The 27,847-nt window shown below is 46.8% G+C and overlaps 1 protein-coding gene, 1 long non-coding RNA gene and 1 pseudogene across 6 annotated transcripts in view; 1 reads left to right on the top strand and 2 right to left on the bottom strand.

The window, feature by feature from the left end:
- Positions 1-5,875: 5,875 nt before the first annotated feature.
- On the top strand, positions 5,876-10,406 carry LOC144340234 (uncharacterized). The gene is made up of 3 exons (XR_013416065.1): positions 5,876-6,184; positions 6,336-6,596; positions 10,183-10,406. It is a non-coding gene; the product is annotated as an uncharacterized LOC144340234 (long non-coding RNA).
- TTC13 (tetratricopeptide repeat domain 13) overlaps positions 10,048-27,847 on the bottom strand; it is a 102,386-nt gene continuing 84,586 nt past the window's right edge. For all 5 annotated transcript variants that reach the window (XM_015126100.3, XM_028849741.2, XM_077998754.1 and 2 more), the window contains one exon: positions 10,048-10,466. In XM_015126100.3, the coding sequence (XP_014981586.3) occupies positions 10,430-10,466 (37 nt within the window). In that variant the 3' untranslated portion in view covers positions 10,048-10,429. The remainder of the gene's footprint in view (positions 10,467-27,847) is intronic.
- On the bottom strand, positions 26,625-26,734 carry LOC114675419 (small nucleolar RNA U13; annotated as a pseudogene).

The following is a 27,847-nucleotide window of genomic DNA, read 5'->3' as shown; positions in this document are numbered from 1 at the left end:
GTGGCCGTGGTTAATTCCCGGTAGTGACCGCCATAGCGCCACGTGGCCACTGCTTGACAAAGGAAACTTTTTTCAACCTCCAGTGAGCCTAAGAAAGCCCCAGCATTTCGGGCCGAGCCGCTGGCTGCCTGGCTTCTGTTTTTACTCCTTTCCTTCTGTCCCTTTCCCGGACGAGCCACACCTTCTCTGCTTTCTCTGGGCCAGTCCGGGACGCTGGGCCCGGGGCCTGGCGCGGTGAGCTGCAGATAGCCGGGGCCGCAGGACAGCCCGGAGGCGGGAGGGAGACGTGGAAGGCTAGACCCGTGCGGGGCGTCTGGTTCTGGCTTCCCCTCAGGGCCGGGAGTGTGCATGAAGTAGCCGGTAGCCCAGGTGCCTTTCCCCAACCCAAGGAGCTCAGAACTCTTGGCAGTTCGATGTTCGCAAACAAACCCAAGAGGAGCAGAAAGTTTTCAGACTCAGAGGCGACATCCCAACAGTAGGGGGCCGGGGTTTGTAATTTTGAGGTGTGTCCCAGACCGCAAAATTTAAATTATAGAGAGCCCCTACTTCCCCCAGCCCCCTCTCTCTGTCTGACTTATTTTAACAAGACTAACAGGACTCAGATGAGAATTGTGTCCACTCGTAAAATAAAAAAAATAAAAAAACAGCATTTCAGCTGTTACTTAGAGTCTTTGCTTGGATAATTCTGAACACAGAGTAGAAATAACTTGCAAAGTCCTATTTTAAATGTGAGATGGCCTCATCTTCCGGCCCAGAAATCCTCAGAATATTTTTGGAATGTCATGAATGTGGCAGGCTCTACAGTTAAAGACATTATTATCAACAGTGTTCACAACATAATATATTGAAGCAGGGAAAGGCAAGAACCACCAAATATAGCCTCCACAGTAAGTGGCGGGTTGTTTATGAGACGGGAAGTTTAAGGACAGTTTTTTGGGGTATGAACTTCTGTTTAAGTTGATGCTACAGAGGCTCAGTACACTGACCTGAACCCCACTGATTTCTCTCCTCTAATCCTTGTTTAATAATGTAGGTAATATTTAAAGATGTATTCTTGAAATTTAATTAACATCCCCAGGCTTGCTTTGATATTCACATGAGAAGCTGCCTGTACCCTTAGAAACTTGGTCTCATGATGTTTTCAAAGCAGTTGTAGAAATAATTGTTGCTTTCAAAAAGAAAAAGCACAACCCCATGAGGTGTTCTGGGTCTGGCAATAATTGATTGTCAAAGAAGTTTTCAAGATAACAAAAGCATGAGATAATTCAGGGACATTGGCCAAAGTATGTAAAGTCTGTGATCTGAATGATAAGGGGGTAACTAAAAGAAAAATTCTTCCAGATTATAAGAAGAAACCCAGGGGAATTAAAATATGGCTCTAACAGATGACTTGGCTGAAATTAGAAACATTTTTTTACATATATCTTTATCTACTCCTGGAGGGAATAAAAATAGCCAAACTCCGGCCAGGCACGGTGGCTCACGCCTGTAATCCCAGCAGTTTGGGAGGCCGAGGTGGGCGGATCACGAGGTCAGGAGATTGAGACCATCCTGCCTAACATGGTGAAACCCCATCTCTACTAAAAATACAAAAATTAGCTGGGCGTGGTGGCATGTGCCTGTAATCCCAGCTACTGGGGAGGCTGAGGCAGGAGAATTGCTTGAACCGGGAAGTCGGAGGTTGCAGTGAGCCAAGATCGCACCACCACACTCTAGCCTGGCGACAGAGGGAGACTTGGTCTCAAAAAAACAAAAACAAAAAAACCCAAATTCCAAATATGTAATTAAGTGAGAGGATCTGAATGTTTACGTCCCCCAAAATTCATATGTTCAAATCCTAACTGGTAAGATGATGTGGAGCCTTTGGGGAGATGTTTAGGTCAGGAGGGCAGAGCCCTCATGAATGGGACTGGTTCCCCTATAAGAGACTCAAGGGAGCTCACTTGCCCCATCCACCGTGTGACCAGACAGCAAGAAGGTGCCATCAGAAAGCACAACCTATGAGCCAGGAAGCAGAGCCAGACCCCAAGTCTGCGGATGCCTTGATCTCAGACTTCCCAGCTTCCAGGTCTGTGAGAAATAAATTCCTATTAATGATAAGCCACTCCGTTTATAGTATTTTGTTATAGTGGCCCGAATAGGCCAAGACTTCAAGTAAAATAGTGCGGGATTGCTGTAGTACTAAGAACCTGTCTCAGTCCCTTTGGGACATGGTATCATAGACTGGGCGACTTCAGCAACAAATATGTATTTCTTACAGTTCTGGAGGCTGGAGGTCTGACATTAGCATGCTAGCGTGATCACATTCTGGTAAGAGCCCTCTTCTGGGTTTCAGACTGCCAGCTTCTTGTTATATCCTCACATGGTGGGAAAAGGGATACAGCAAGCTCTCTCATGACTCCTGTAGGGCACAAATCCCTTTCCTAAAGACTCCATTCTCATAACCTCATCTAGTCCTAATTACTTTCTTCAGGCCTCACCTCCTAATACCATCACATTGGTATTAGGTAGGGTTTCAACATCAGAATTTTGAGGGCACACAAGCATTTAGTCTGTAACATCTTCTTAGGTAAGAGTTTGGATGGAGGCCGCCTAAATTATCTTTCTTTGTGAATGTGGTTTGGCCAGTAGACTCTCTCTGTTCACAAAATGAAGAGGCTAACACGTGGTCCCTGACCCATGGAAATGCTTTCAAACCTTGCAGTGGTCCAAAGAGCATTCCTTTAATCATTAGCATTTTACTGAGGCATTTGCTACTTCATGTTAAGCAGTATGGGGGGAGATGAAAAGGGTGTGGGAACAGCGTTAGTTCAGTGATCAGGGTCCCACACAAGATCGGCTTTCCAGGGCTTTGAGCACACTCTACCAGGTCTGTGTAAGCAGCCTCAGGTTTTCATAAGTGCTCTGGTTTCATATTTGTCTCCTCCAAAACTCATGTTGAAATTAAATCCTCAGTGTGGCAGTATTGAGAGGTGGAGCACGTAACAACTGATTGGGTTATGAAGGCTCTGCTCTCATGAATGGATTAATCCATTCATGGACCAATACTGGGTTAATGGATTAATGGGTTATGGAAGTGGGACTGGTTGCTTTTTTGTATTTTTGTTTTTTGTGTTTTTTGGGGGAGGGGTTGTTTTGTTTTGTTTTGTTTTTTTGAGACAGAGTCTCGCTCTGTCGCCCAGGCTGGAGTGCAGTGGCGCGATCTCGGCTCACTGCAACCTCCACCTCCTGTGTTCAAGCGATTCTCCTGCTTCAGCCTCTCGAATAGCTGGGGCTGCCACCATGCCCAGCTAATTTTTTGTATTTTTAGTAGAGACAGAGTTTCACCGTGTTAGCCAGGATGGTCTCGATCTCCTGACCTCGTGATGCACCCGCCTTGGGCTCCCAAAGTGTTGGGATTACAGGCATGAGGCACTGCGCCCAGCCAACTTGTGGTTTTATAAGAAGAGCAGAAAAATATGAACAATCATGCTCAGCCCTTCACCATGGGATGCCCTGCACCATCTGGGGACTCTGCAGAGAGTCCCCACCAGCAAGAAAGACCTCTCCAGATGCAGCCACTCAAACTTGGACTTGTCAGCCTCCATAATTGTAAGAAATAAATTCCTTTTCTTTTTCTTTTTGTATAAATTCTGGGGGTACAAGTGCAGTTTTGTTACATGGATATATCGCCTAGTGATGACCATTCCCTGAAAAATGTACATGGCACCCATTAAGGAATTTCTCATCACTTACCCCCTCCCACCTTTTTTTTTTCTTTATAAATTATCTAGTTTCAAGTGTACTGTTTTAACCAGAAAATGGACTGAGACAACATGGTATTCGTTCCTGGAATGCTTTTCTTAGCAATTAGGGAGGCCAGATACAGTGGCTCACGCTTGTAATACCAGCACTTTGGGAGGCCAAAGCATGTGGATCACTTGAATCCAGGAGTTTGAGACCAGTCTGGGAAGCATGATGAAACCCCGTCTCTACAAAAAATATAAAAATTAGCCAGGTGTGGTAGCATGCACCCGTAGTCCCAGCTACTTGGGAGGCTGAAGTGGGAGGATCACTTGAACCCTGGGCGGTCAAGGCTGCTGTGAGCCAAAATCACACCACTGCACTCCAGCCTGAGTGACAGAGCTGTCCCCACCGCCTCCCCCACTCAAAAAAAAAAGAAAAAAAATTAGGGAGACATAGCAACAAGTGCTTTAACTGAGTCAAACTGTCTCTGGTGTCCTGAGCTGTGGAGTTCTTCCTTGTGTAGTGCCATTTCAGTCATTTTCCTCAGAAATGTTCTTGAGTGACCACTAGAAATCAAACTTTACAATAAGGAGAACCTTATCTGTCTTGTTTACTGTTGTAAACAATAATGCCTTATTCATAGTGAAGGAATTATGAATTATGAAGCAATGAATAAGTATTCCATAATTGGCATCATTAATTCCCTCTCTACAGAAAACTGAGGCGTCAACAGAAGAGACCCACCTAAGCTTGTCCGCGACCACCCGCTCACCTCATAGTTTGGGGCGGAATTGAGATCACAGAACAGGGGTTCCTTTGTCTTTTGTTAAATCCGTAACATTGGATTGATGTGTCTAAGGTTAACCATTGGATATAATAATAATGATATTAAAAACTGACCCTAACGGCACGATGTATTAAAGTTTCCAAGTCACTCATTTGGAAGTCAAGTCAAACATAGCACTAATTTTTCAGTGTAACAATCGAATACCCAAAGTGATGGCCAACATTCCCATTACACGTCTGACATCTTGGCTCACAGTCATGGCCCTGGAACTCTTCTCCCTAGAACAGTCCCACGTAAAAAATCTATTAATCCCAGAGCTTTGAGAGGCCAAGGCAGGAGTATGGCTTGAGGCCAAGAGTTTGAGACCTGCCGGGACAACATAGTGAGACCCCATCTCTACAAAAATAAAATAAAATAATTAGCCAGGTATGGTGGCACACACCTGTACTCCTAGCTACTCGGGAGACTGAGGCAGGAAGATTGCCTGAGCCCATGAGTTTGAGGCTACAGTGAGCTATGATCATGTCATTGCACTCTAGCCTGGGTGACAAAGCAAGACCCTGTCTCTAAAAAACAAAAAAAAATTTATTGAGAGAGAGAGACAGCAAGGCCGGCTGGTCTCGAGGAAGAGAAATAAACCTCTACAAGAAAACTGCCACACCCTGTTTGAGCCCAACCTGTTCACCCTCAAAGACAGAATGACGGCCTCCCCCTTCTGTCTGCACTCCTGGCTGTTCACAGAGCACAACAACAGGGAAATGCTGTCTGTTCTACTCATGTGTTTCTGGTGTCTTCCAGTAGAAATTCACTTTATCATTTAAAATAATTACTTATATATTTGTTTCTTTGGCATTTGCTTACCATATTCTCATGTTTTATCTTATCTCCCTGCTTAGAAAAGTGAAATTGACATTATTGAGGATCTCCTCTGCAACAGGCACCGTGAAATCACATTAGTCGGATGTCGTCCATTAGTCAGACATTTTTCTATTAGATGTTTTGTCTATGTTTTAATGAGAACCTGCTATCAAAGAACTAACTTCTGTTTTCTTTCCCAGCTTGGCTTAAAGGAGTACTTTAGGACTAAGAACAGCAGAATGAAAACAGCAGCTAAAGTAGAACACACTGGCAGAGACGTTCATATCCTCGAGCTGTGCTTCCGAAGCTCAAGCATGGCAGAGTGGCCTTGTTAAATCAGAGTTCAGGGCGCCACCCCGACAGTTTCTGATTCAGTAGGTCCCCAGTAGGGACCAAGAACCTTTTTTTTTTTTTCTTTTTCTTTTTAATAGAGTCAGGGTCTTGCTATGTTGCCCACATGGGTCTCAAACTGAAGCAATCCTCCCACCTCGACCTCCCAAAGCACTGGAATTCCAGGCATAAGCCACCGTGCCTGGCCAAGAACTTTAGTTTTTAACAAGTTTCCAAATGATGCTGGTCTACTGGTCCTGAGACCACACTCTGAAATTGGTGGGATAGGAGGCTGGGATCTTTATCCATTGACTCAACTCCCTTTCCCTGTGGTTGAAAGTTGCCCTAGGGTCTTCCCTGGGAGGGCTGGAGACTGACAAGATTCAAACGTTTTGGTGGAAAGTCCCAAGACAGGGAAGTGGGGTGTGCTTGAAGTGGGGCACTGCCATCACCCACCTACCCACCACAGAGGTGGGCTCAAAGGTAAGGCGTGGCTCACAAAAATCTTCTGCTAAGTACCTGTCTGTGCCTCCATTTCTTCCTCTTTAAGATGGGGGTAACTATACCAGTGTTCTAGGGTAACATGTCACCACCCTTGAATACAGCGTTGCTCCCTGTCATGACTCAAGGACAGGTTACCAGACCGGAGCCTCCAGCAATCCAGGAGCACAAACAAGGATGCCTTAAAACAAAACTTGTGTCCAGGGTACCCTTCGCTGCCTCATAGGAAATCAAAATGGCCTGGTAGACAACTGTTCATAAGGACAAGAGCCAGCATCACTGCCTTTGAGTCCCAACCTACTCAAATCCATTTTCTGCACTGTACCACCTCATCATATCCCGGATATTGTTAGTGTCATGTCATTTCATGACTCAGGAGCTGCGGGTGACTTTGGTAAGAGTAGAGCAGTCGCTGTCTCATCTGTCACCTCCTCCCCTCACCTCTGTGCAGCCAACATCCAGGGAGCCTGCCTCTTGCTGTCCCTTTCAAAGCTTTCTGGGTCTCTCTTCTGTGCCTTTGATCAGGTCTTTCATGCTGCCCAGAACACTGTCTCTTTCTCCCATGCCAGTGACATCCATTACTTTCTTCAAGGTCTGGCTCAAAACTCAGCACTCGGCCAGGCACAGTGGCTCACGCCTGTAATCCCAGCACTTTGAGAGGCCGAGGCGGGCAGATCACGAGGTCAGGAGATCGAGACCGTCCTGGCTAACACAGTGAAACCCTGTCTCTACTAAAAATACAAAAAATTAGCCGGGCGTGGTGGGGGTGCCTGTAGTCCCAGCTACTCGGGAGGCTGAGGCAGGAGAATGGCGTGAACCTGGGAGGCAGAGCCGAGATCGCGCCACCGCACTCCAGCCTGGGCAACAGAGCGAGACTCCGTCTCAAAAAAAAAAAAAACAAAAAACTCAGCACTCTTGGGAAATTTCCCCTCCAGGGAGACAGGGTCACACAGGGCACAGAGAACGTTGGTGGGAGGCAGAAGCCCTAGGTTTGTTTATGTCCTGGTTCAGACACTTTGCAGCCTCATAGATGACATTAAACAAGCTCCTTAGCCTCATAGATGACATTAAACAAGCTCCTTAGCCTGTTATCTTACTTTGGGCTACCCTAAAAGCAGAGACTATGATATGGACTTGGATATGTGTAGTTAATTTGGGAAGTGATCCAGGGAAGCCGGAATGAGGGATGGGAAGTAGGAAAAATCAAACAATTATGTGTCATTGAGCCCACTGCCACTGTGGGCTACTGGAGATCAGTCACACGGGGCACTGTCTGTGAACCGTGTTACAAGCCCCTCAGAATTGGCCCCCCAAAGAACAGGAGGCTGGGATCTTTATCTGTTGACTCAACTCCTATTCCCCCTGGTTGAAGGTTGCCCTGGGCGCACCCCTGGGGGCTGACAAGACCCAAAGGCTTTGGAGAAAGGCCCTGAGACAGTGAAGTGAGTTGTGTTGGAGGTGGAGCGCCGTCATCACTCACCTGCCCACCACAGAGGTGGGCGAAGGGGTGACGTATGGCTCACAAAAATCTTCTGCTAAATACCTGTCTGGGCCTCAGTTTCTTCCTCTTTAAGATGGGGTAACTATCCACGTTCTAGGGTAGCGTCAAATGACAGAGGTGACATATGCGAAGGCCCCTCCCTCAGCACACACCAGCCACCCCAGCGTCCCTGACTCTGTGTCCACTCGACACTTACAGCTGTTGTATTTGTCATGTCTGCCTGCATGTACGGTCCCTCAGTGTTATCTATGGCTATTTCAGGTCTTTTACCTTAGCTGAAGATAAGGGCAGGGTTCTTCTTTTTCTGTCACCCATCCCAAAGTGCCTGCTACACAGCTGAATGCCAAGTATGCCCTTGGTACAAATGGGTGTCCAGTGAACTTGCTGTCTCAAAACAGTCATCTGTGAGCCTGTTCTTCTCCATGGAGATGTCCTGCAAGGCCATGGAGAAGCCACAGGCAGCGTCCTAGCCTGCTTCTTACAGCTGAGAGACCAGCTCCAACATTGCGTGAGCCCATTGCCAAACTGCTGGTGAAGTGCTGTGCGCTGTGGCAAACACATGGCAGCCTGGGGAGGGAAATCTTCTGACGCCTTGAGCCCTGGCAGGGCAATGGGCAGTAGATCAAGCTGGCCTGCCCCGCGTGGGCCTTCAGCAGGGATGCGGGCGAGGCTCCCAGAGGACGATGACTCATGCCTGCATCTGTGGCTGGTTATTCCAGATGCTGCCCTGCAATGGGACTGTTCTCTGCTCTCCCGACCCCCGGCACCGGTACAGTATGGGAGTGCATGAGAGTGAGCTTTGGTTTCTTTAGGGGAGTCACTGCGTAATTGGAGAGCAGTGTTCATGGGCAAGACAAAGGAGGGCCGGCGCGAGTGAGGGAAGACGAGAAGATGATGTTCCAAACTACTCTCGGCATAAAGTGTGCTTTGAATATTGTGGGCTATTTTTCCAACTGTAGGGAGAGTTTTCCCTGAGACACTGATTTGTCACCAAGGCAAGTGATGCTGGGTCTGGGGTGCTCTCTGCACCTACAGCCTGGAACAGAATCGTCTTCTCTGGGCAAAACCACGTGACTCACATGAGACTCAAAACTGGACCCTTCTTTCTGTCTATACCATACTTAGCAAAGACAACAGGCTTAACTGCTCTGTGAAAAATGCTAAACAACTTCTCAGAAGCAATAAACATCTCCTACCTACCTGAATGTTTACATTTAGACAGGCCTTTAAGATTATTAGCCTCTATAAAAATATACAGGCATACCTCAGAGATAATTCAAGTTCAGTTCCAGACCACTGCAATAAAGCAGATATCACAATAAAGCAAGTCACATAAATGTTGTGGTTCCCCAGAGCTTATCAAAGCTGTGTTTGCACTATACTATAGCCTCTTAAGTGTGCAATGATATTATGTCTTTAAAAAAAGTACATACGGCCGGGCGCGGTGGCTCAAGCCTGTAATCCCAGCACTTTGGGAGGCCGAGACGGGTGGATCACGAGGTCAGGAGATCGAGACCATCCTGGCTAACACGGTGAAACCCCGTCTCTACTAAAAAATACAAAAAACTAGCCGGGCGAGGTGGCGGGCGCCTGTAGTCCCAGCTACTCGGGAGGCTGAGGCAGGAGAATGGCGGGAACCCGGGAGGCGGAGCTTGCAGTGAGCCGAGATCTGGTCACTGCGCTCCAGCCTGGGCGACAGAGCAAGACTCCGTCTCAAAAAAAAAAAAAAAAAAAAAAAGGACATACATTATTTTAAAAAGACCTTATTGACAAAAAATGCTGACAGAGACACAAAGCGAGCATATGCTGTTGGGAAAATGGCACCGATAGACTCATTCGATACAGGGTTGCCGTGAATCTTCAATTTGTAAAAAACATAGTATCTGTGAAACACAATAAAGTGAAATGCAATAAAACAAGGTATACCTGTAAATAACTCTAGAATCAGTTATTTACTCTTTTTTCCCTTCACCTGGAATTCCTACCTGGTTATCTCCAACTACAGTAATCCTGTCCTTAGGACCTTGCTCAAATGCCCCCTCCTCCAGGAAGTCCTCATGATCACCTCCACCCAAAAGAGCTCATGATCACCTCCACCCAAAAGAGCTCTTCCCTGGAGACAGAGGGAGGGCAGGCACAAAAGAGACAGTTTGTCTCCTTTATAGTTTGACCTCACATAAATTTTGGTGTCCTGGAAAGAATAATGCCAACATTTCCACATTATACATGTGGAAATGGCTTTAAACTCATATAAATCTTTGGTTTAATAACCGTGTATAAATGCAGTTAGAGAGAGAGGGAGGATGAGGGAGATTTAAAAATAAGAGGCCAACGGAGAGGAGGCTATTAAACTATGTGGCAATGATTTATTGATTGAGAAGTAAAGGGAATTCCTCTCTTCTTCTAAATGATCGGTTTCCAACTTCTAAACACTCCCAGATGTGGAATGCATGTTTCTTCCTTCCATTCCTCTCTGCAGGCTGCCCTGACATTTGTTAAATGGGCTCCTGGGTCCTGGTTTGCAAATGTCAGCACTTTGAGATCCGTAGATGGTCATCCCTGGCTCCCTTGGGGAGTGTCCTGGAATCCACCAGCTCCATCTGCTCGACGAGAGACTTGAGTTTGTTCTGTTACCTCTTTCATCATTAGCCAAAGCTCTGGGACTTGGTTAAAACTTTAGGCAGTTAAAAAGACCGACTTATGGAGATAGTAGTATTTTCATTATATTATCCGCTTGAATTTATGTTCTTGAATTCCATTAACCTGAAATATATCAAAATACCAAGATGTTATGAATAATGGGAACAAATACAGAAAAGTGAAAACAGTTGTCTATGAAGTTTCTGCAGGATGAGAAGTAAGGGAGGACAGCCTTCCCTCTCAGATGGCTCCCCACCTTCGGGTCCATGAAAACCACTGCCAGAGCCTCAGGGGAGCCTTCAGTTAATCCTTTTTAAATGAATGAGAGGTGGATGGAGGAGGGCATCTTGCCTACAAGTTGGCCCCCAAATGTCATGTTGTATTAATAATTCAGCTCATGGCTTCATACTGCAGGTCTACTCAAGGAAAAAGTTATGTCATGCTTGCAATGGTCTTCAAAGTATGCCGTCCTTTTCTTTCCTCTTCCACTGCCACTAGCATACTCCAGGTCGAATTGTCTATCTGGTGTGCCTGGTCTTCCCAACTCCGGGTTACTCCCTCTCCAACCACCCTGCACCCCTCTGCTGGCCTCCCCATCCTCAATCACCCTGCCCCCCCTCTGCCAGCCTCCCCTTCTTCAATCACCCTGCCTCTCTCCCCCACCAGCTGGCCTTCCCCTCTCCAATCACCTTGCCCCTCCTCTGCCAGCCTCCCCCTCCTCAATCACCCTGCACCCCTCTGCAGGCCTCCCCATCTCCAATCACCCTGCCCCCACCCCACACTGGCCTCCCCCTCCTCAGTCACCCTACCCCCCCCACCCGCCTCCCCCTCCTCAATCACCCTGCCCCCCTCTGCCAGCCTCCCCCTCCTCAATCACCCTGCATCCCTCTGCAGGCCTCCTCCTCTACAATCACCCTGTGCCCCTCTGCAGGCCTCCTCCTCTACAATCACCCTGTGCCCCTCTGCAGGCCTCCTCCTCTTTCACAGACCCTCTGGTTGGGTGTCTCTATTTTTGTTATTACTTTAGATAGCAGCTCTTTCTGGCCTTCACCAGCCATCACCAGTGACAGCACATCACCAAAGCCCTGGGTACAGACCATCCTCATTGTGACCTTTGTGCTTTGATTTGCATCAGACCATTTGGTTAGAAAGCTGCTCTTCCTCAGGCCTGCCTGTCCAAGTTCTACCAATTTCTGAAGATCTGGATTAAATGCCATCTCACCGACCTTTACCACATCCCCTCTCCTCTATGCTATGGCCACTGTTGCTGCCATGGCCACAGCAGGAAGCAGACTGTGGGTACTGACTGCCACATAAGGACAACAGTCACGCAGCTCTGGCAACCCCTGAGCAGTTGCTGCAAGGAGGACACCTGATGACACAGGTGGCAGTGTGCCCACATGGACAAGCAGTCCCCAGAGAACCTCCTTGCCGCATGTTGTCCCCATCCCCTTCTCCCTTTGGGTCTGGCACCTACAGTGGCTGTCACCTTCCGCAATGCCCATGTGAACTTCCTAGCAACAGGGCACTCCTGTTGCCAACAAACAGAAATATGGAGGGCTCTGATTAAGCTCTTTTGAAAACATCATATAATAGAGATCAAATCAAGGAAGCTACATTTCAGAAACATTAGTTATGTTCCTATATCAATAAACAATCGCTATATGGGATCCACTATTGCAAAATCTCCCAATCTCCTCAGAAAAAGCAAAAACCACCCTTGCCATGTATCCTGTATTTGGGGGAAAATCAAGGAACTCCCTGAGATTAATCGTACCTACTTAATAGAAACCTTCATCTGAGAAGCACTAAGTACTTTGGACACGTTAGCACGTAGGTCCTAATAATATTCCTATTAAGAAGAAAGAGGTTAAATTTACTTCACCTAATGGTTGGGGAAACTAGTCTAGAGACAGAGAAAAAGTGATCTACTCAAGCTCAGGGAATATCTCAGTGTTAGTGATGAGAATAAAACTCAGAGGCTGGAATCTCAAACTAGTGTGCTATCACAGTATGTTATTCAGTACACATTCATTCATTCATTCATTCATTCATTCATTCTGTGCCAGACACTGTGCTAGGCTCCCAGGAACAATGAGCATAAGACCCAGCTCTTATCAAGCTTGTCATCTAATAGATGAGGAAGAGAATGAAAAGCAAGCACACAGACAAAAGCACTAGGCTGTGCTAAGTGCTATCAAGGAAACAAGCATCCATTGAATCCTTACGGTGCCTGTCATTTGTTCTCATAGCATCCCTATGAAGAAAGTATTTTACAAGTAAAAAAGCAGAATCTCTACAAGGTCAGGTGCTTGCCCAAGGCCTCACCACTCACAAGTGACAGAGCAGAAATCTAAACACACTATCCTTTCCCTCCAACAGCCATTCACCATGGAGCCAAAATGCATCCACACACTCCCAGAGCCAATCTCGGAAGGACAGACAAACACCAGGACTGTGCCAGAACTCCCTTTTCCTTCTAGTGTTGTGTCTCTTCTTCCCTGTTCATCAAGGAGAAGAGGCTGGTGGGCGGCACAGCCTAAGGAAGGAATGGTGTCTGTCTTCAACGCTTAGGAAGCTTTGAGACATTCTCCAAACTCCAGCTCCAAAGAATATGCCCATTCTAAGCAGTATATACACAGCAGAGTTAAGAAGCTTTAGTAGGGGCCAGTGTGGTGGCTCACACCTGTAATCCCAGCACTTTGGGAGGCTGAGGTGGGTGGATTACTTGAGGTCAGGAGTTTGAGACCAGCCTGGCCAACATGTTGAAACCCTGTCTCTACTAAAAATACAAAAATTAGCTGGGCATGGTGGTGCATGCCTGTAGTCCCAGCTACTCGGGAGGCTGAGGCAGGAGAATGACTTGAACCCGGGAGGCGGAGGTGGCAATGAGCCAAGATCGCACCACTACACTCCAGCCTGGGTGACACAATGAGATTCAAAAAAAAAAAAGAAAAACAAAAAGAAAAAAAGCAGCAGCATTAGCAGGTGCCTCTGAAACGGGAAAGGTTCCCTTGTCCCTCACAGGGCATGCAATGGGATATGGCTCGCTTCTTCAGTGCCCCGCTGCTCAAACTCAAAGCATACAGATGGGCAGGCTGTGGGGCTCTGACCCCATGGCAGTATCGAGGGGTGAGGGTTTACAGCTGAAGCCCCAGTGGGCGTGTGTTACAGGATGCTCTTTTAGTTTAGCCGTCCGTAGGCGGCTTGTGTTAGTCAGCTCAGTTGGACCCCTGCCTTATCACAAGGACAGAGGGCTTTCTGTATCCTGGGATTCTTGCTTTCATGTACTGGAAGAATCAGACCACACCTGCACTTGGGGAATGAGTTCAGGGTTTTATTGAGTGGAAATAGCTCTTGGCAGGTGGGGGAAGCCAGAAGGGGATGGAGTGGGAAGGTTTTCCCCTGGAGGGTGGCTACTGAGCGGCCAACTCTTCTCTGACCACCCCAGCTAAACTCCGAGTTGTTCTGCTGGTCAATGGCCTGCCGGCCTGCCGGTGCCTGTGAATATGCCCTTAACGTCCAGCCGCCTGTGTGTTTACCTGCTAGGGTCTCGGGGTTTTTATAGGCACAGGATGGGGACGTAGCAGGCCAGGGTGGTCTTGGGAAATGCAACGTTTGGGAGGAGAACAAAAATCCCTGTCTTCACCTAGGTCTGTGACCACGGGTCTGAGGATAGAGCCCTAGCCAGGGACCATACCCTAGGATGGAAAGACGTTCTCTCTGCCCTGGGTAGCATGATAACAAGGCAGATAAAGGCTACAGTGGAAATAAGCAGAAGCCACAGTGGCTCTGCAGAGGAAATCCATAACTTTCTTGTAGGAGAAAAAGAACAGAGGGTGAAGGATAAGGAGGTTCACCTGGCACACAGGTAGGGGAAGCATGGTGAGAAAGAGATGACAGAGTCTCTCAGTCCTGAGAAGAGACAAAGCACGGGGCCAGGGATCACTCCGACCGCCTAGACAGGGCGCTTAAAGGAGAGGAAGTGTGGGCGGGGAAGGTGGAGTGGTGGAGACCTGGAGGGTCCACATTACATCAGAAGCTGCCTCTATTGCTTCCTCGTCTGCTTCCCTGGCTCCACTCCTTTTGGGGTGAAGAACTGGCTTTATCTCACCACACTGCCTTCTGCCTCTCCTGTATTTGCCTCACGATGGTCACAGCTAAGCTTGTGAAACTTAAAAACCAAAAGCGGGCCGGGCGCGGTGGCTCAAGCCTGTAATCCCAGCACTTTGGGAGGCCGAGGCGGGTGGATCACAAGGTCAGGAGATCGAGACCACCCTGGCTAACGCGGTGAAACCCCGTCCCTACTAAAAATACAAAAAATTAGCCGGGCATGGTGGCAGGTGCCTGTAGTCCCAGCTACTGGGGAGGCTGAGGCAGGAGAATGGCGTGAACCCGGGAGGCGGAGCTTGCAGTGAGCGTAGATTGCGCCACTGCACTCCAGCCTGGGCGACAGAGTGAGACTCCATCTAAAAAAAATAAATAAATAAAAATAAAAAAAACAAAACAAAAGCAAAACCACCTCTCTTTCTCCTACAGACACAGAGCCAAGCACATGTAAGTCCAAAGTACACTGGGTGGCCACTTCGCTGCTGTGGCCAAGTTTAGAAATGTGTTGAAAAGGACAGCTGACCTCTGTGTTGAAAAGGACGGCTGACCTCTGTGTTCTGCTGGGCACCCCTGTACACTCCCTCCCCTGGGCAAATGATTCCCTGGCCGTGAAGGTTTGTGCCTGAGCGTGGTGGAGGAGGTCTCAGGCTGAGGAGGAAATTGTCTCCTCAAAGAGGCACAGAGGGGGCCCTGGAGCCTGGCCACCTGCATTCCAACCCCAGCACCAGTGTTCTGGAGTGTGACACCAACAGACGACCTCCTGTGCCTCAGTTTCTGCGTATGTCAAATGTGATAGTAATTCCAAAAAAAACCACTGCAGGATTTTTTTATTTAGGTTAAGTTTTTAAATTTAGATTTGAAGCCAGCTGTGTGAGGAGAAGGAGCGAGCAGTCCAGGGAAATAGTTGGAAGGGAGGCTGAGAGTGGGAGGGTGAGAGCCCGCCAGCCCAAGCAACAGGGAGGGAGTGGAGAGCAGAACTGAGTGCCTGGAGGCAATGAATCTGCCTTTGCAAAATGACAGTAAGAGAAATCTAACATACCTAACTCTATCTTGCTTCTAACCTTCAAGCTTTTCTTGTTTATTCCTGGGTATAGACCAACCTAACTTTGAAAGGAATTTAGTTTATGGTTTAACCTTAAAGCAAGGATGATAATAACCCTTCCCAAAACTAAAGTGCCTTTGTAAAACTAACGAAAGTCCACAAGGTTAGGGTCATGAGAGGGACATAGGCATAGTTAAATGGAACCAGCACTGTTCTGGAAGTCAAAAAATTTGTAGCGTCCCCAATTACTCCCGTAGATAACACCACTATTGTAGAACCTAAGATTTTTTTTTTTAAGGTGTTTTTCTAACTTGCATTTCTGACAACTAACTGACCCCACTGGGTCCTCTCGCCCCCACCTAGAGGAGCATGAAGACCACACCATTGTGATTTTATCCCTAATCAATTAGCAGCACCCATTCCCTCACCCCCTGCCCACCAAATCATTCTTTAAAAATCTCAGTCTCTGAATTTTGGAGGAGACTGATTTGAGTAATAAACCCCAGTCTTCTACTTAGCCAGCTCCATTTATTCAACTATTTCTCTGTTACAATATTGCTGTCTTGGTAAATTGGCTCTATCTGTGCTTCGGGCAAGAAAAACCCATCAGACAACAGTAAAAGGGGCTGGGTTCCAAGAATGCTGGGTTGGAAGTGACCAGGCTTGCCCTGAGAGTTGCTACTTCCCCAGGACTCTTATGGTCTCAGCACCTTAGGCAAGAGAGATGGCACCAGAAAGGCCCTCACATGGCACCTACCTCTTGCCCTGGGGTTTGTCCTATCTTCCTCCAAATATGAGCATGTCCTTACTCAGCCCAGGAAGGCTGAAAAGGAAGGAAGGTGCTCTGGGGGCTTCCTGTGGCTTAGCTAGGGGCACCTCTGAAGGATCAGAGATGTGGCCCAGCAGGACAGAAGCCAGCAGTGGACACTGCAGCCTGATGCAGAGGGGTGTGGGGTGACTTTGGGCTATTTAAGGAGGGTCAGGTCCTTATGCCTTAGAAGAGACCAAAGCTACCCCTCCACCACTAGACTGTGTTCTCTCCCTCTGCCCAGAGCTGCCTGGCTGTGTTTTCTCCTTCTGCCTCTCTGGGGCAGCCTGGCTGGAAAGAAACCAGTATTGTCCATTTGTCATCCAAATGCACATGGGGCATTTCCTACCTGTTTCCTCTGTCTCTCCAAAGTGGACAGATTCCCCTCCATTCCATTTTCTCACCACCTCCAGACTCTGGTCCTCTCCTCCCACCCTCCATCCCTACAAGCCAAGGCCCTCCCCTCAACACACTCCCATGTTTCACTCTGCCTCCTGATTGTCAAGTCTAGGTAGGGTCTTTCTCTTGTTCTCACCCTCGTCAGCCCCTCTGCTGAATGAGACAGGAGGCTGTGGTGGTTCTGGTCCCCTGGAGAAAACTCTCTTCATTCAGGCTTTTGTTGTTGTCCTGGATTTGTTTTTGCTTTTCTCACCATTTCTTTTCCATTTTCTTATTCTTCTTCAAGGTTGGAGGCCCTACCTTTGCTCCTCTCTTCCCCTGCCCTGTCCCACATTTTCCTATAGCATCCACTGCTTCTCTGCCAGCATTTCCCCACTATGTTCCTTAGGGCTCCAAGGAATAGGAAATGCTGCCTCACAGGCAGTTGAGAGGCTGCATTTCCACCAGGCTTCCTGATTCTGCTGCTATTGTGGCCTGTGATCCACACTTTAAGTAGCAGGTTCTAGAAAACAGGTGCCATGCAGGCATCGGAATTCTCTACCTCAGAAAGTAAGAAGCATTTGGGATTTACTTGTAGTACAGTATAAGACTGCCTGGGAGAAGGAAATAGCAGGAGCCCAGGAGACTTGGGGAGAGACAGTGAGAATGGCTGCGGGCCTTCCCAACAATTTGAAATTGTTTGCACTGTGCAGGTATGTAGGAAAGCCCCCACTGCTGCTTCTCCCTCCAATTCAAGAAAACATTCTACGTATTCAGTGTAGGACCAAAGCAAGAATACAAACAGAGGGTCCTATACCATATCTCTAAATATCTAGAAGTTACCAACTTGACTTGAAAAATACACCTTCACAGAGACCTGGGTGTCCTGGATTGAACTGAGAAGCTTCTGAATCCTTGGACTTTCAACTGAATTGAGGATTCAGGCGGACAGGCCCCAGGTTCCTTTTCTTCCCACCCAGCCCTGACTGGCACTGAAGAGGGCCTCAGTATGGACATGTGGACACCCCAGCCCAAACAGCTGAACCACCAGAGAAATGTTGTCGTATCTGCACTTAATTCCACCCATTGGATTACATACATTCAGCAAAAGCAAACATAATAATAATAATGATTATTGGTTTTTGTTTTGTTGTTTTGAGACGGAATCTTGCTGTGTTACCCAGGCTGGAGTCTGGTGGCCAATCTCGGCTCACTGCAACCTTTACCGCCCTGGTTCAGGCGATTATCCTGCTTCAGCCTCCTGAGTAGCTGGGATTACAGGTACCTGACAGCACACCTGGCTAGTTTTTGTATTTTTAGTAGAGACAGGGTTTCACCATGTTGGCCAGGCTGGTCTCGAACTCCTGACCTCAGGTGATTCACCCACCTCAGCCTCCCAAATTGCTGGGATTACAGGTGCGAGCCACTGTGCCCGGCCTGATAACCGTTTTTTAAAGGAGAGGGACAGAAGAACTTTGCAAAAGCTCATGCCTGAGGTGAGCATGGGTAAGGACATACAAATCTGCTGTTAGTCTCTTCGTCGATTTCAGCTCTTGTTTGCCTTACATGGAGGGAGTGTTCAAAATACATCTTTTTTTCCAAAAATGCCTTCTAAATGCAAGTCAGTTACATTATCTGGCATTTGACAGAAGAAAGCACAATCTATTCCCCTGCTGGAGACAATAAATGTGTCTTTTTTGTTTTTTCTTGGAGATGAGGTCGTGCTGCGTTGTCCATGCTGGAGCGCAGTGGCTATTCACAGGTCCAAACGGAGCGCACTACAGCCTGGAACTCCTGGCCTCAAGCTGTCCTCCTACCTCAGCCCCCTGAGCAGCTTGGACTGCAGGTACATGCCACCGTGCTCAGCTAAGAAATGCATTTTGTTGTTGTGGGATTTCAGGAGACATAGTTTGTTAGATTTTAATATAGCATCTTCTTAAGAGATTTTTCTTTTTCTTTTTCTTTTTTTTTTTTTTTTTGGAGATGGAGTCACTCTGTCCCCCAGGCTGGAGTGCAATGGCACGATCTCAGCTCACTACAGCCTCCACCTCCCAGGTTCAAGTGACTCTCCTGCTTCAGCCTCCCAAGTAGCTGGGATTACAGGCATGTGCCACCATGCCCAGCTGATTTCTTTTTGTTGTTGTTGTTGTATTTTTAGTAAAGATGGAGTTTCACCATGTTTCCCAGGCTGGTCTGGAACTCCTGACCTCAAGTGATCAGCCCACCTCGGCCTCCCAAAGTGCTGGGATTACAGGCATGAGCCACCATGCCCAGCCTTCCTTAAGAGACTTTTAAGGGTAATTTTGATTATGCTCAATATTACCTTATACATGGCCCTATATAATCAGAACAGTTTTTTAGAAACTATACCAAAATAGGATGACCCAGGAGAGCTACCAGGGACAGGAGACCAGGTAAGAGGCTGTTGCTTCTATAACAAGGAACAGGTCTCAAGTAGGATGGTGGTTGTAGGTCTGGGAACGTGCAGGTGTCAGATACCACAAAGAAATACTTGACAGAGCTTGGACATGGGTTAACGATGAGAGTCAAAGAAAGGGAAGAGGTCACCGCTGTCAAGTTTTAAGCTTGGATAACTTGAAGAATGGTGAAACAAAGAGCAGAAATGAGTCGGGAGGAAGAACTGATTTTGGAGGGAAGGATTTGAAGAGTCTAGCTGCACACAATTTGAGTTTGAGGAGCTGGTGATCGATGTAGGTACAGAGGATTCGAAGCCAACTAGAAATGTAAGGCTAGAGCTGGCAGGGAGGACAGCACTAGAAATGGTGCAGGGATGATGGTTGAAACCATGAGAACAGATACAGTCAGTGAAAGAATTGAAACAAGAGAGACCTGGCCAGGCTTGATGGCTCATGCCTATAATCCCAGCACTTTGGGATGCTGAGGCAGGTGGATCACCTGAGGTCAGGAGTTTGAGGCCAGCCGGGCCAACATGGTGAAACCCTGTCTCTGCTAAAAATACAAAAAATTAGCCGGGCCTGATCACAGGAGCCTGTAATCCCAGCTACTTGGGAGGCTGAGGCAGGAGAATTACTTGAACCCGGGAGGCGGAGTTTGCAGTCAGCCGAGATCACGCCATTGCACTCCAGCGTGGGCGACAAGAGCGAGACTGTCTCAAAAAGAGAGAGAGAGAGAGAGACCTAGAACAGAACCATGGAATGCGGTCCCAGTTAAGGATGGTACTGAGGCATGAGAGGGCTAAGGCTGCAGAGAGGAACCACATCAGGGGCAGGAGCAAAACCTGCCTTCTTTTAAGCCATCCTTGGTGTTGAAGGCAAATGATCTTCCTAATTCTAGTCAAGTCATTCCTATGCTTTACAATCTACATACAGAGAATGAAGTCCAAATTCCTGAAGATGAAGGCAAGACCAGCCCCTCTGCCCCACACTGCCTTTCCAGCCGCATCTGCAAGCCATCCCAAGCACACTAGGCACTTTCACCTCTCTGAACATTTTCTACCAACTTTGCCTCTGCTGGGAAGGTCCTTTGCTACCTGGCACATTTCTATTCCGCCTCTGCGGTCCCACATTCTCCACACCTCCTCTGTATAGCCGCCGCACAGCTATCCACCTCGGGTGGAAATAATTGGGGCCTTTTGGCTTTCCTAAAGCAACTTTGATGTTGCTTTTTAAAATCGTTATCACTTTGTCTTATTACGTATGACTTCTTTCTGAATCAAGCCTGAGATCAAGCAATCCAGAGCAGGGAAGCAAGAAAAAAAAAAAAAGACAGTCAACAAAAAAGCAGCCAGAAGAGAGCAGAAGCCAGGGGAAGGCTAGGTCCATGGACAGAGGAGAGGGAGGGGTCAGATCAGAGGCTAAGGTAGAAATGAGCGGAAGGCAATGCCGGAGCAGGTTCCACTACCAGTAGACGTGGGAATGGGTAACAGTTTGAGTGAAACTGATGGTAGCTGGTGGGAAAGGCTTCTAGAAGCATCTGGAAGCTCTGCCCTGGTGTTGACACGCTAGTCGTCTCTCCTGAGATTTGATAACACAATTGTCTGATTCACCTTGGCTTTTTTTCCTTTGACTTCCAGATTAGGTCATATCTCCCAGACTCCAAGTAAAACCTATGTCCAAACGTCTTAAAGGATGCTCCCAGGCACGGCTTGATCCTCGTTTTTGAAACTTCAAGGGCTGGCTAAGTAAGGGGATGTATTTATTAGTCCATTCTCAAACAGCTATAAATAAACGCCTGAGCCTGGGTAATTTACAAAGAAAAGAGGCTGAATTGGCTCATGGATCTGCAGGCTGCCCGGGAAGCATGGCTCGGGGAGGCCTCAGGAAAGTAATGGAAGGTGAAGCAAGTCAGGCCAGACCCGGAGCAAGCAGAGAAAAGGAGGAGGGGCCACGCATCTTCAAACAGCCGGATGTCAGTAACAAGAGGCGGGGTAGTGCTAAACCCCGGGAAACGGTCCCCATGAGCCAATCACCGCTCACCAGACCCCACCCACCTCCAACACGGGTTACAACTCAACATGAGATTCGGACAGGGTCACAGATCCGAACCATATCAAGGGAGAAGCACCTAACTCAACCTCTCTGCTAGGAAATGACCAACTAAGAAATTCTCTTCGGATGCTTCCCTGTCCTCAAGCCTCTCACTTCACGCTAAAGAAAAACTGGCAGTTTATGTAGAACGATGGGATGGCCATTTTCCCCCAAAGAAGTTTCTCTTTTGGACCCGGCCAACTTTTTCAATCATGTCTATCACTAGGATTATTGTTATTCCATAATTGCAGGCAATGTTTAAATTTTGCACCGAATACTAAAGACACGGCTTTTTAAGATGTTTTAAAAACGTGATTCTAAAACATAATGACTTCAGACCAGGACACTTTTCAAAATCTTTCCTTGAAAGATCTTAACTTTCAATATATTGTAAGAAGCATTTAAAAAGAACATTACAAAACTATAAATAAGAGGTATTGAATTATTTTCTCCAAACTATTTCTAAAAAGAGGCACTTATTTAGGTAACCTTTATTGCATTCGTTTGCATGTTGTCTTCAGAAATTAAAGTACTTGCCAGGTGCGGTGGCTCACACTTGTAATCCCAGCACTTTGGGAGGCTGAGGCAAGAGCATCACTTGAGCCCAGGAGTTGGAGGCTGAAGTGAGTGGTGATCGTGCCACTGCACTCCAGCCTGAGTGACAGCAAGATCCTGTCTCTTCAGATTAAAAACAAAAATTATAAAATATCAAATTCAGAACATAAATTATGAGTTTTCTTCCATCTCAGATAATTTTGTCAGTTAATTTAAAAATTAACTTTGTTCTGATGATCAAAATAATAAATGTCATTAAAAATGTGGAAAATAGGCCGGGCATGGTGTCTCATGCCTGTAATCTCAGCACTTTGGGAGGCCAGGTGGGTGGATCACCAGGTCAAGAGATCGAGCCCATCATGCCCAACATGGTGAAACCCCATCTCTACTAAAAATACAAAAATTAGCCGGGTGTGGTGGTGGGCGCCTGTACTCCCAGCTAATCAGGAAGCTGGGGCAGGAGAATCACTGAACCTGGGAGGCGGAGTTTGCAATGAGCTCAGATTGCGCCACTGCACTCCAGCCTGGTGACAGAGCGAGACTCCATCTCAAAAAAAAAAAAGTGCAAAATGGAGAAGACACAAATAAAATATAATTTTGCAAACGTTCTATTATATACACTCTGGTCTTTTCTCCACATGCTTGTATATATACAAAAAAAATACAATTCTTTTTATATAAGAAAGTTATCCTTCTATAATAAAAATAAATATTACACTATAACTTTCCCCTTTCAATCAACAATATTATGAACATTTTTCTAACTTTGTTAAATATTCTACTTAAATGCCATATAGTATTCCAAATAAAAGGATACATAATTTATTTAATCGAACCTATATTTGGGGGCTTTTACAGACACCAGAAGGAAGACCCTTAGGAAAACCCACCTTTCCTAGAACTCTACCTCCCTCTCCTCAGTGTGTGACCGCGGCTGGTTTTGTACCATGCAACCCTGTCTCCCTTGGAACAGGCCAGGGCCAATTAGAGGACTTTACGTAGGAACCTGAAACTGCGACTCAGAGACAGGCCAGACAATCTCTACGCAGCAGGGAGTGAAAGAGAAAAAGAGAGAGAATCCTATTCTTTTGAAACGTGATTTTGAGGGAGAGACTCAAAGTTCCTGGCTTCTCCACAGACATCCACCTCCTGTCCTTGCCTGAGGCCAGGCTGTGCCATTGCAGGAAATGCACTCCTTTTGCCTAAGTTAGCTTGAATAGGTTTCTTGCCACCCAAAGAGTTCTACCTAATAATAAAGGAGTGAACATTTTTAAGGATTTTGAAACCTATTTCCAGAAAAATCATCTCTGCATTTTAAACGTCTTGAATTTTGGCACAGAGGAGCCTTCTGGATATGGTTCCTGCTTGGAAGAGAGTCCACTGTTTAATGTTGATTGCTACCAAAGAGAAAGAAGCAAGTGTATCCACAAGTATTTGCCAGGTATCAGCAGAGACTTAACTTGGATTTACAGGGCTGGGTGCGTGCTCTCCATCATAGTTGATGCGCATAGGCACGGGACCTGAGTACAAGTGCAATTTTCCTTTTGAGAGGCTGAGGCTAGGGTAATTTTTCTGACTAATTTGAAACAGAGAACAGTTCCTGTAAATTGCAGTAATCCAAGCCCATTTGTGAGGAGGAGGTAGACTTAGGGATCTGTTGCCATCATCTAAACTCATGTCAGCAACTAAATGTTAAATCCTTACTTCCTGGTAAGAGGTCTGTCCAGAAAAGGACTGAAGCATGAAGAAAGTGGAAGGGGGTTTCTGCAGGAAGTTTATCCTCATTCTTTTTCTGAGGGGTTTGTAGCCACACCCCATAGTATGGATGACAGAAGTTATTTCCCCATTTTTCACAAGTCCTCATACTCAAACCTTCCATGATTTGCTCTTTTGTTAATTTGCCGTCTTTAGCTTCTCACGATTTCTAACCAGCTGTTTGTTGAGAAGCTGGGCACTTTGACACTACACCAAGGCAATAGTCCTAAAGTCTGGCTGGACCATACAACTCTGGCTGCTTTCCTCAAGTCACTTTTTGGTTTTTTTGTTTTGTTTTGGTTTGGTTTTTTTTGAGACGAAGTCTTGCTATGTCACCCAGGCTGGAATTCAGTGGCACGATCTCGGCTCACTGCAACCTCTGCCTCCTGGGTTCCAGCGATTCTTGTGCCTCAGCCTCCCAAGTAGCTGGGTGGGATTACAGGTGCGTGCCACCATGCCTGGCTAATTTTTGTATTTTTAGTAGAAGACGAAGTGTTGCCGTGTTGCCCATGTGGGTCTCCAACTCCTGACCTCAAGGGATCCACTCGCCTTGGCCTCCCAAAGTGCTGGGATTAGAGGCGTGAGCCACCACACCTGGCCCCTCACGTCATTTTTAAAAGAGAAATTCCTCTGTCGCTCTGCAGCCCCTCAGGGATCCGCCAAGTGACACCTGGCAAAGAACCACCCTATTTGACATCAGTGATCTCTCTGTGGCCCTAAGTTACCAAGTTGGTGGATGCCTTTTCCCTCAGGTTTTATGACTAGCTTATTTATAATGCTGTAACACAAAACTAACAAAAGTATACTAAGCTGGGCATGGTGGCTTATACCTATAATCCAAGCACTCTGGGAGGCCGAGGTAGGAGGATAGCTTGAGCCTAGGAGTTCAAAACCATCCTGGACAACATGACAAGCCTCATCTGTATTCAAAAAAAAATTTTAAATTTAGCCTGGCATGGTGGTGCATGCCTGTAGTCCTCCCTACTTGGGAGGCTGATGCGGGAGGATTGCTTGAGCCCAGAAGTTCGAGGCTGCAGGGAGCTAAGATTGCACTTTCAAAGAAGGATTGCAGGATGTCAGTGCCCCGCGGTCCCTCTGCCCCTGTGTCCCAGCTCTTATCTCACTCGATCATAATTATTCATTTCTTCTGCAGTAGGTGAAGCTGGTAAAGACCCAGGCTCTGGAGTCGGACTGCCTAGGTTCAAATCCCAGCCCCACCATTCAACCTCAGGTCATTTTCTTATGTTTTCTCTTCCTCCATTTGCCCACAGGTATTGTTTTATTTCCCATTCCATGCATATCACACGAAGATTCAACGAGATAACGTAAATAAATGCTTAGCAAGTGCCCCGCAAATAGTAAGTGCTCACCAACCAGGAGCTATCATCATTGTTTTCATTATTATTATTTGTCTGTTTCCTAATTTGGCTATGAGTGGGCAGAGACTGTGTCTTTCTCATTCTTGTTCCCCAGCATTTAGCTCGGCGCCAGGCACTTATGGTGGGTTCTCCATAAACATTTATTAGTTGGATAGATGGGATGAATGAATGAGCTGGAAAGAGACAGGCTTATGTAGTCAGTGCTCCGTATACTGTCTCATTCCTTCTTCTTTTTCTTGTATTGGAAAGACACTTGTAACATTGAAAAAAGAGTGTAGAGAAAGGTTTTCATAGCAGAATCTGTTTCTCATCTCTGTTACATAGACACCATGACTCCTGTCTCCTATGTGATGGTCTGAGAATCATCTTTTTGCCAGTCACCAATATGCTTTTTCCTAAACAAAAAAAAAATGAGCTATTTTTGTTTTTCCTAAACAAAAAAATGAGCTAATCATTTTTTCAAATGATTGAAAAAAATAGAAGGCTGGGTGTGCCTGTAGGCCCAGTGACTCAGGAGGCTGATGCGGGAGGATCGCTTGAGCCCAGGCATTCTGGGCTGGAATGTGCTATGCAGATTCGGTGTCTGTACTAAGTTCAGTACCAGGGAATTCCTGGGAGCAGGGGTCACCCAGTCATCCAGGTTAAGGAGGGGTGCACTGGCCCAGGTTGGAAGCAGAACGGGTCAAAACTCCTGTGCTGATCAATAGTGGGATTGTGCCTGTCAATAACCGCTATAACCACCATCCCCCAGTCTGGACAACATAGTGAAAATTTTAAAAAATAATAAAACTAGAGTAAGTGGGATAGAATAAAAGTGGGCTGTGGCTCCTCCTTCACATGCTTTCTCTTTTTTCTTCTTCTCTCATCCCATTGATCACAAAACCCACACCACTACCTCACTGACACTATGCCTGCCAACACCGAGGCTTTAGTCATACAGGGAAAATAGCCATTTTATAGTGTTCTTCTGTGCTGTCATAATGCTTATGCCTTTTACTTAAAGAATTCCAGAAACTGACCTTAGGAGATCCAAATATTGAACCAAGGTTCCCGAATGTCCCACCCCAGAAAGGAATGCTGAAAACCTGATGTACAGCCTTGTTGCTACTGGCCAGACTACCAGGTAGCCCCTGCCATCACAACCAGGTAGGGTGCACTGACCTGCACGCCCTTCCCCTCACGTGCCTTGCCCAGCCCAGCCTGCACACCCTACCCCTGATGCCAAGTCCCATGCTTTGACTGATTACAAAAAGTCCTACCAGCTCTTCCCAGTGAGCTACCTGGAGAATCCTTGCACCTTTACTGTCTCCCTTCTACTGGAGTACAAGCCCCAAAATAAAGCCATGTCTGGGAAATCTGCTTGGCCCCGTGTTAATTCCCATTACATGGGGGAGCTGAAGAGCCTGTGGTCTTTAGCATCAGTAGTGAGCTATAGTGGTTAAGCTATTTTATCGTAAGTGTGACTCTAGAGGATGTTTCCTAATGATGCAAATTGCTACAGATACATCCATAAGCACAAGGAAATGGTAGAGAAACAAACATCTATGGTGAAATTATAAAAAGATGGATGGGCCATGTGATCTCAAAACTTAGGGCCACAGTTACCTTTTGGGGATGGCAGGGAATCGGGGAAGAGTGCACGGAGGGCTCCAGCTGCATTGGTGAAGCTTGCTTCCTTCACATAGCTTTTGTGTATCATTATTTATATTCTTTGTGTGTTTCAAATATTCCTCTTTTTCCTTCTCATGTCCGACAGGTAATGTGCCAACATTGTCACAAGGTTTGAGGGAGGGATATCTCACACATGAGCATGAAAAACCTTAAGTGTGTTTCACATTTATGAACCACAAAATAATGTGTTTCAAATCTTTCTTAATACATTGAAAGCAACAGCTGAAGATCATGAAGACAGTTCAACAAAGAAATACAAGCTGGTGGCTTGTGCATGTAATCCCAGCTACTCAGAAAGCTGAGGTGGGAGGACTGCTTGAGGCCAGCAGTTCTAAGACCAGAACGGGCATCATAGTGAGACTTCATCTCTAAAAAATTGTTGTAAAACTTAGCTGGGTATATTAATACATTTTGCATTTCTATAAAGGAATACCTGAGGCTGAGTAATTTATAAAGAAAAGAGGCTTATCTGGCTCATGGTTCTGCAGGCTGTACAAGACACACAGTGCTGGCATCTGCTTCCAGTGAGGCCTCAGGAAGCTTCCAGTCATGGCAGAAAGCAAAGAGGGAGCAAGCACTTCGTATGATGAGAGAGGGAGCAAGACAGAAGGGAGGAGGAGGAGATGAGAGGCTCCTTTAAACAACCAGCCAGCTCTCATGTGAACAAAGAAAGCGAGAAGTCACTCATTACCACCGGAAGGGCACCAACTCATGCATGAGGGACCCATCCCCAGGACCCAAACACCTCCCACTGGATCCCATCTCCAACTTACTGGAGATCACATTTCAACGTGAGATTTGGAGGAGACACACATTCAAACCCTATCACTGTGTGTGGTGGTGCATGCCTGTAATTCCAGCTACTCAGGATGCCGAGGCAGGAGGATTGCTTGTAGCCAGAGTTGGACATCAACCTGGGCAAAAGAGCAAGACCCCATCTCTACAAAAAGTTTTTAAAAAATAACTAGGTGTGATGGCATATGCCTGTAGTCCCAGCTACTCGGGAGGCTGAGGCAAGAGGATCGTCTGAGCCTAGGAGTTCAAGGTTGCAGTGAGTAATGATCATGCCATGGCACTCCAGCCTTGGCTACAGACCCTGATTCCAAAAAATAAAAAAAGAAGGCCAGGTGTGGTGCTCACACTTGTAATCCCAGCACTTTGGGAGGCCGAGGCAGGCAGATCACCAGGTCAAGAGATCGAGACCATCCTGGCCAACATGGTGAAGCCCTGTCTCTACTAAACATACAAAAAATTAGCTGGACATGGTGGCGTGCACCTGTAGGCCCAGCTACTCTGGA

The sequence above is a fragment of the Macaca mulatta genome, chromosome 1 (genome assembly GCF_049350105.2).
Source record: "Macaca mulatta isolate MMU2019108-1 chromosome 1, T2T-MMU8v2.0, whole genome shotgun sequence".
In the NCBI taxonomy this organism is placed as follows: domain Eukaryota; kingdom Metazoa; phylum Chordata; class Mammalia; order Primates; family Cercopithecidae; genus Macaca; species Macaca mulatta.
This window is presented reverse-complemented; position numbering and strand designations above follow the sequence as displayed.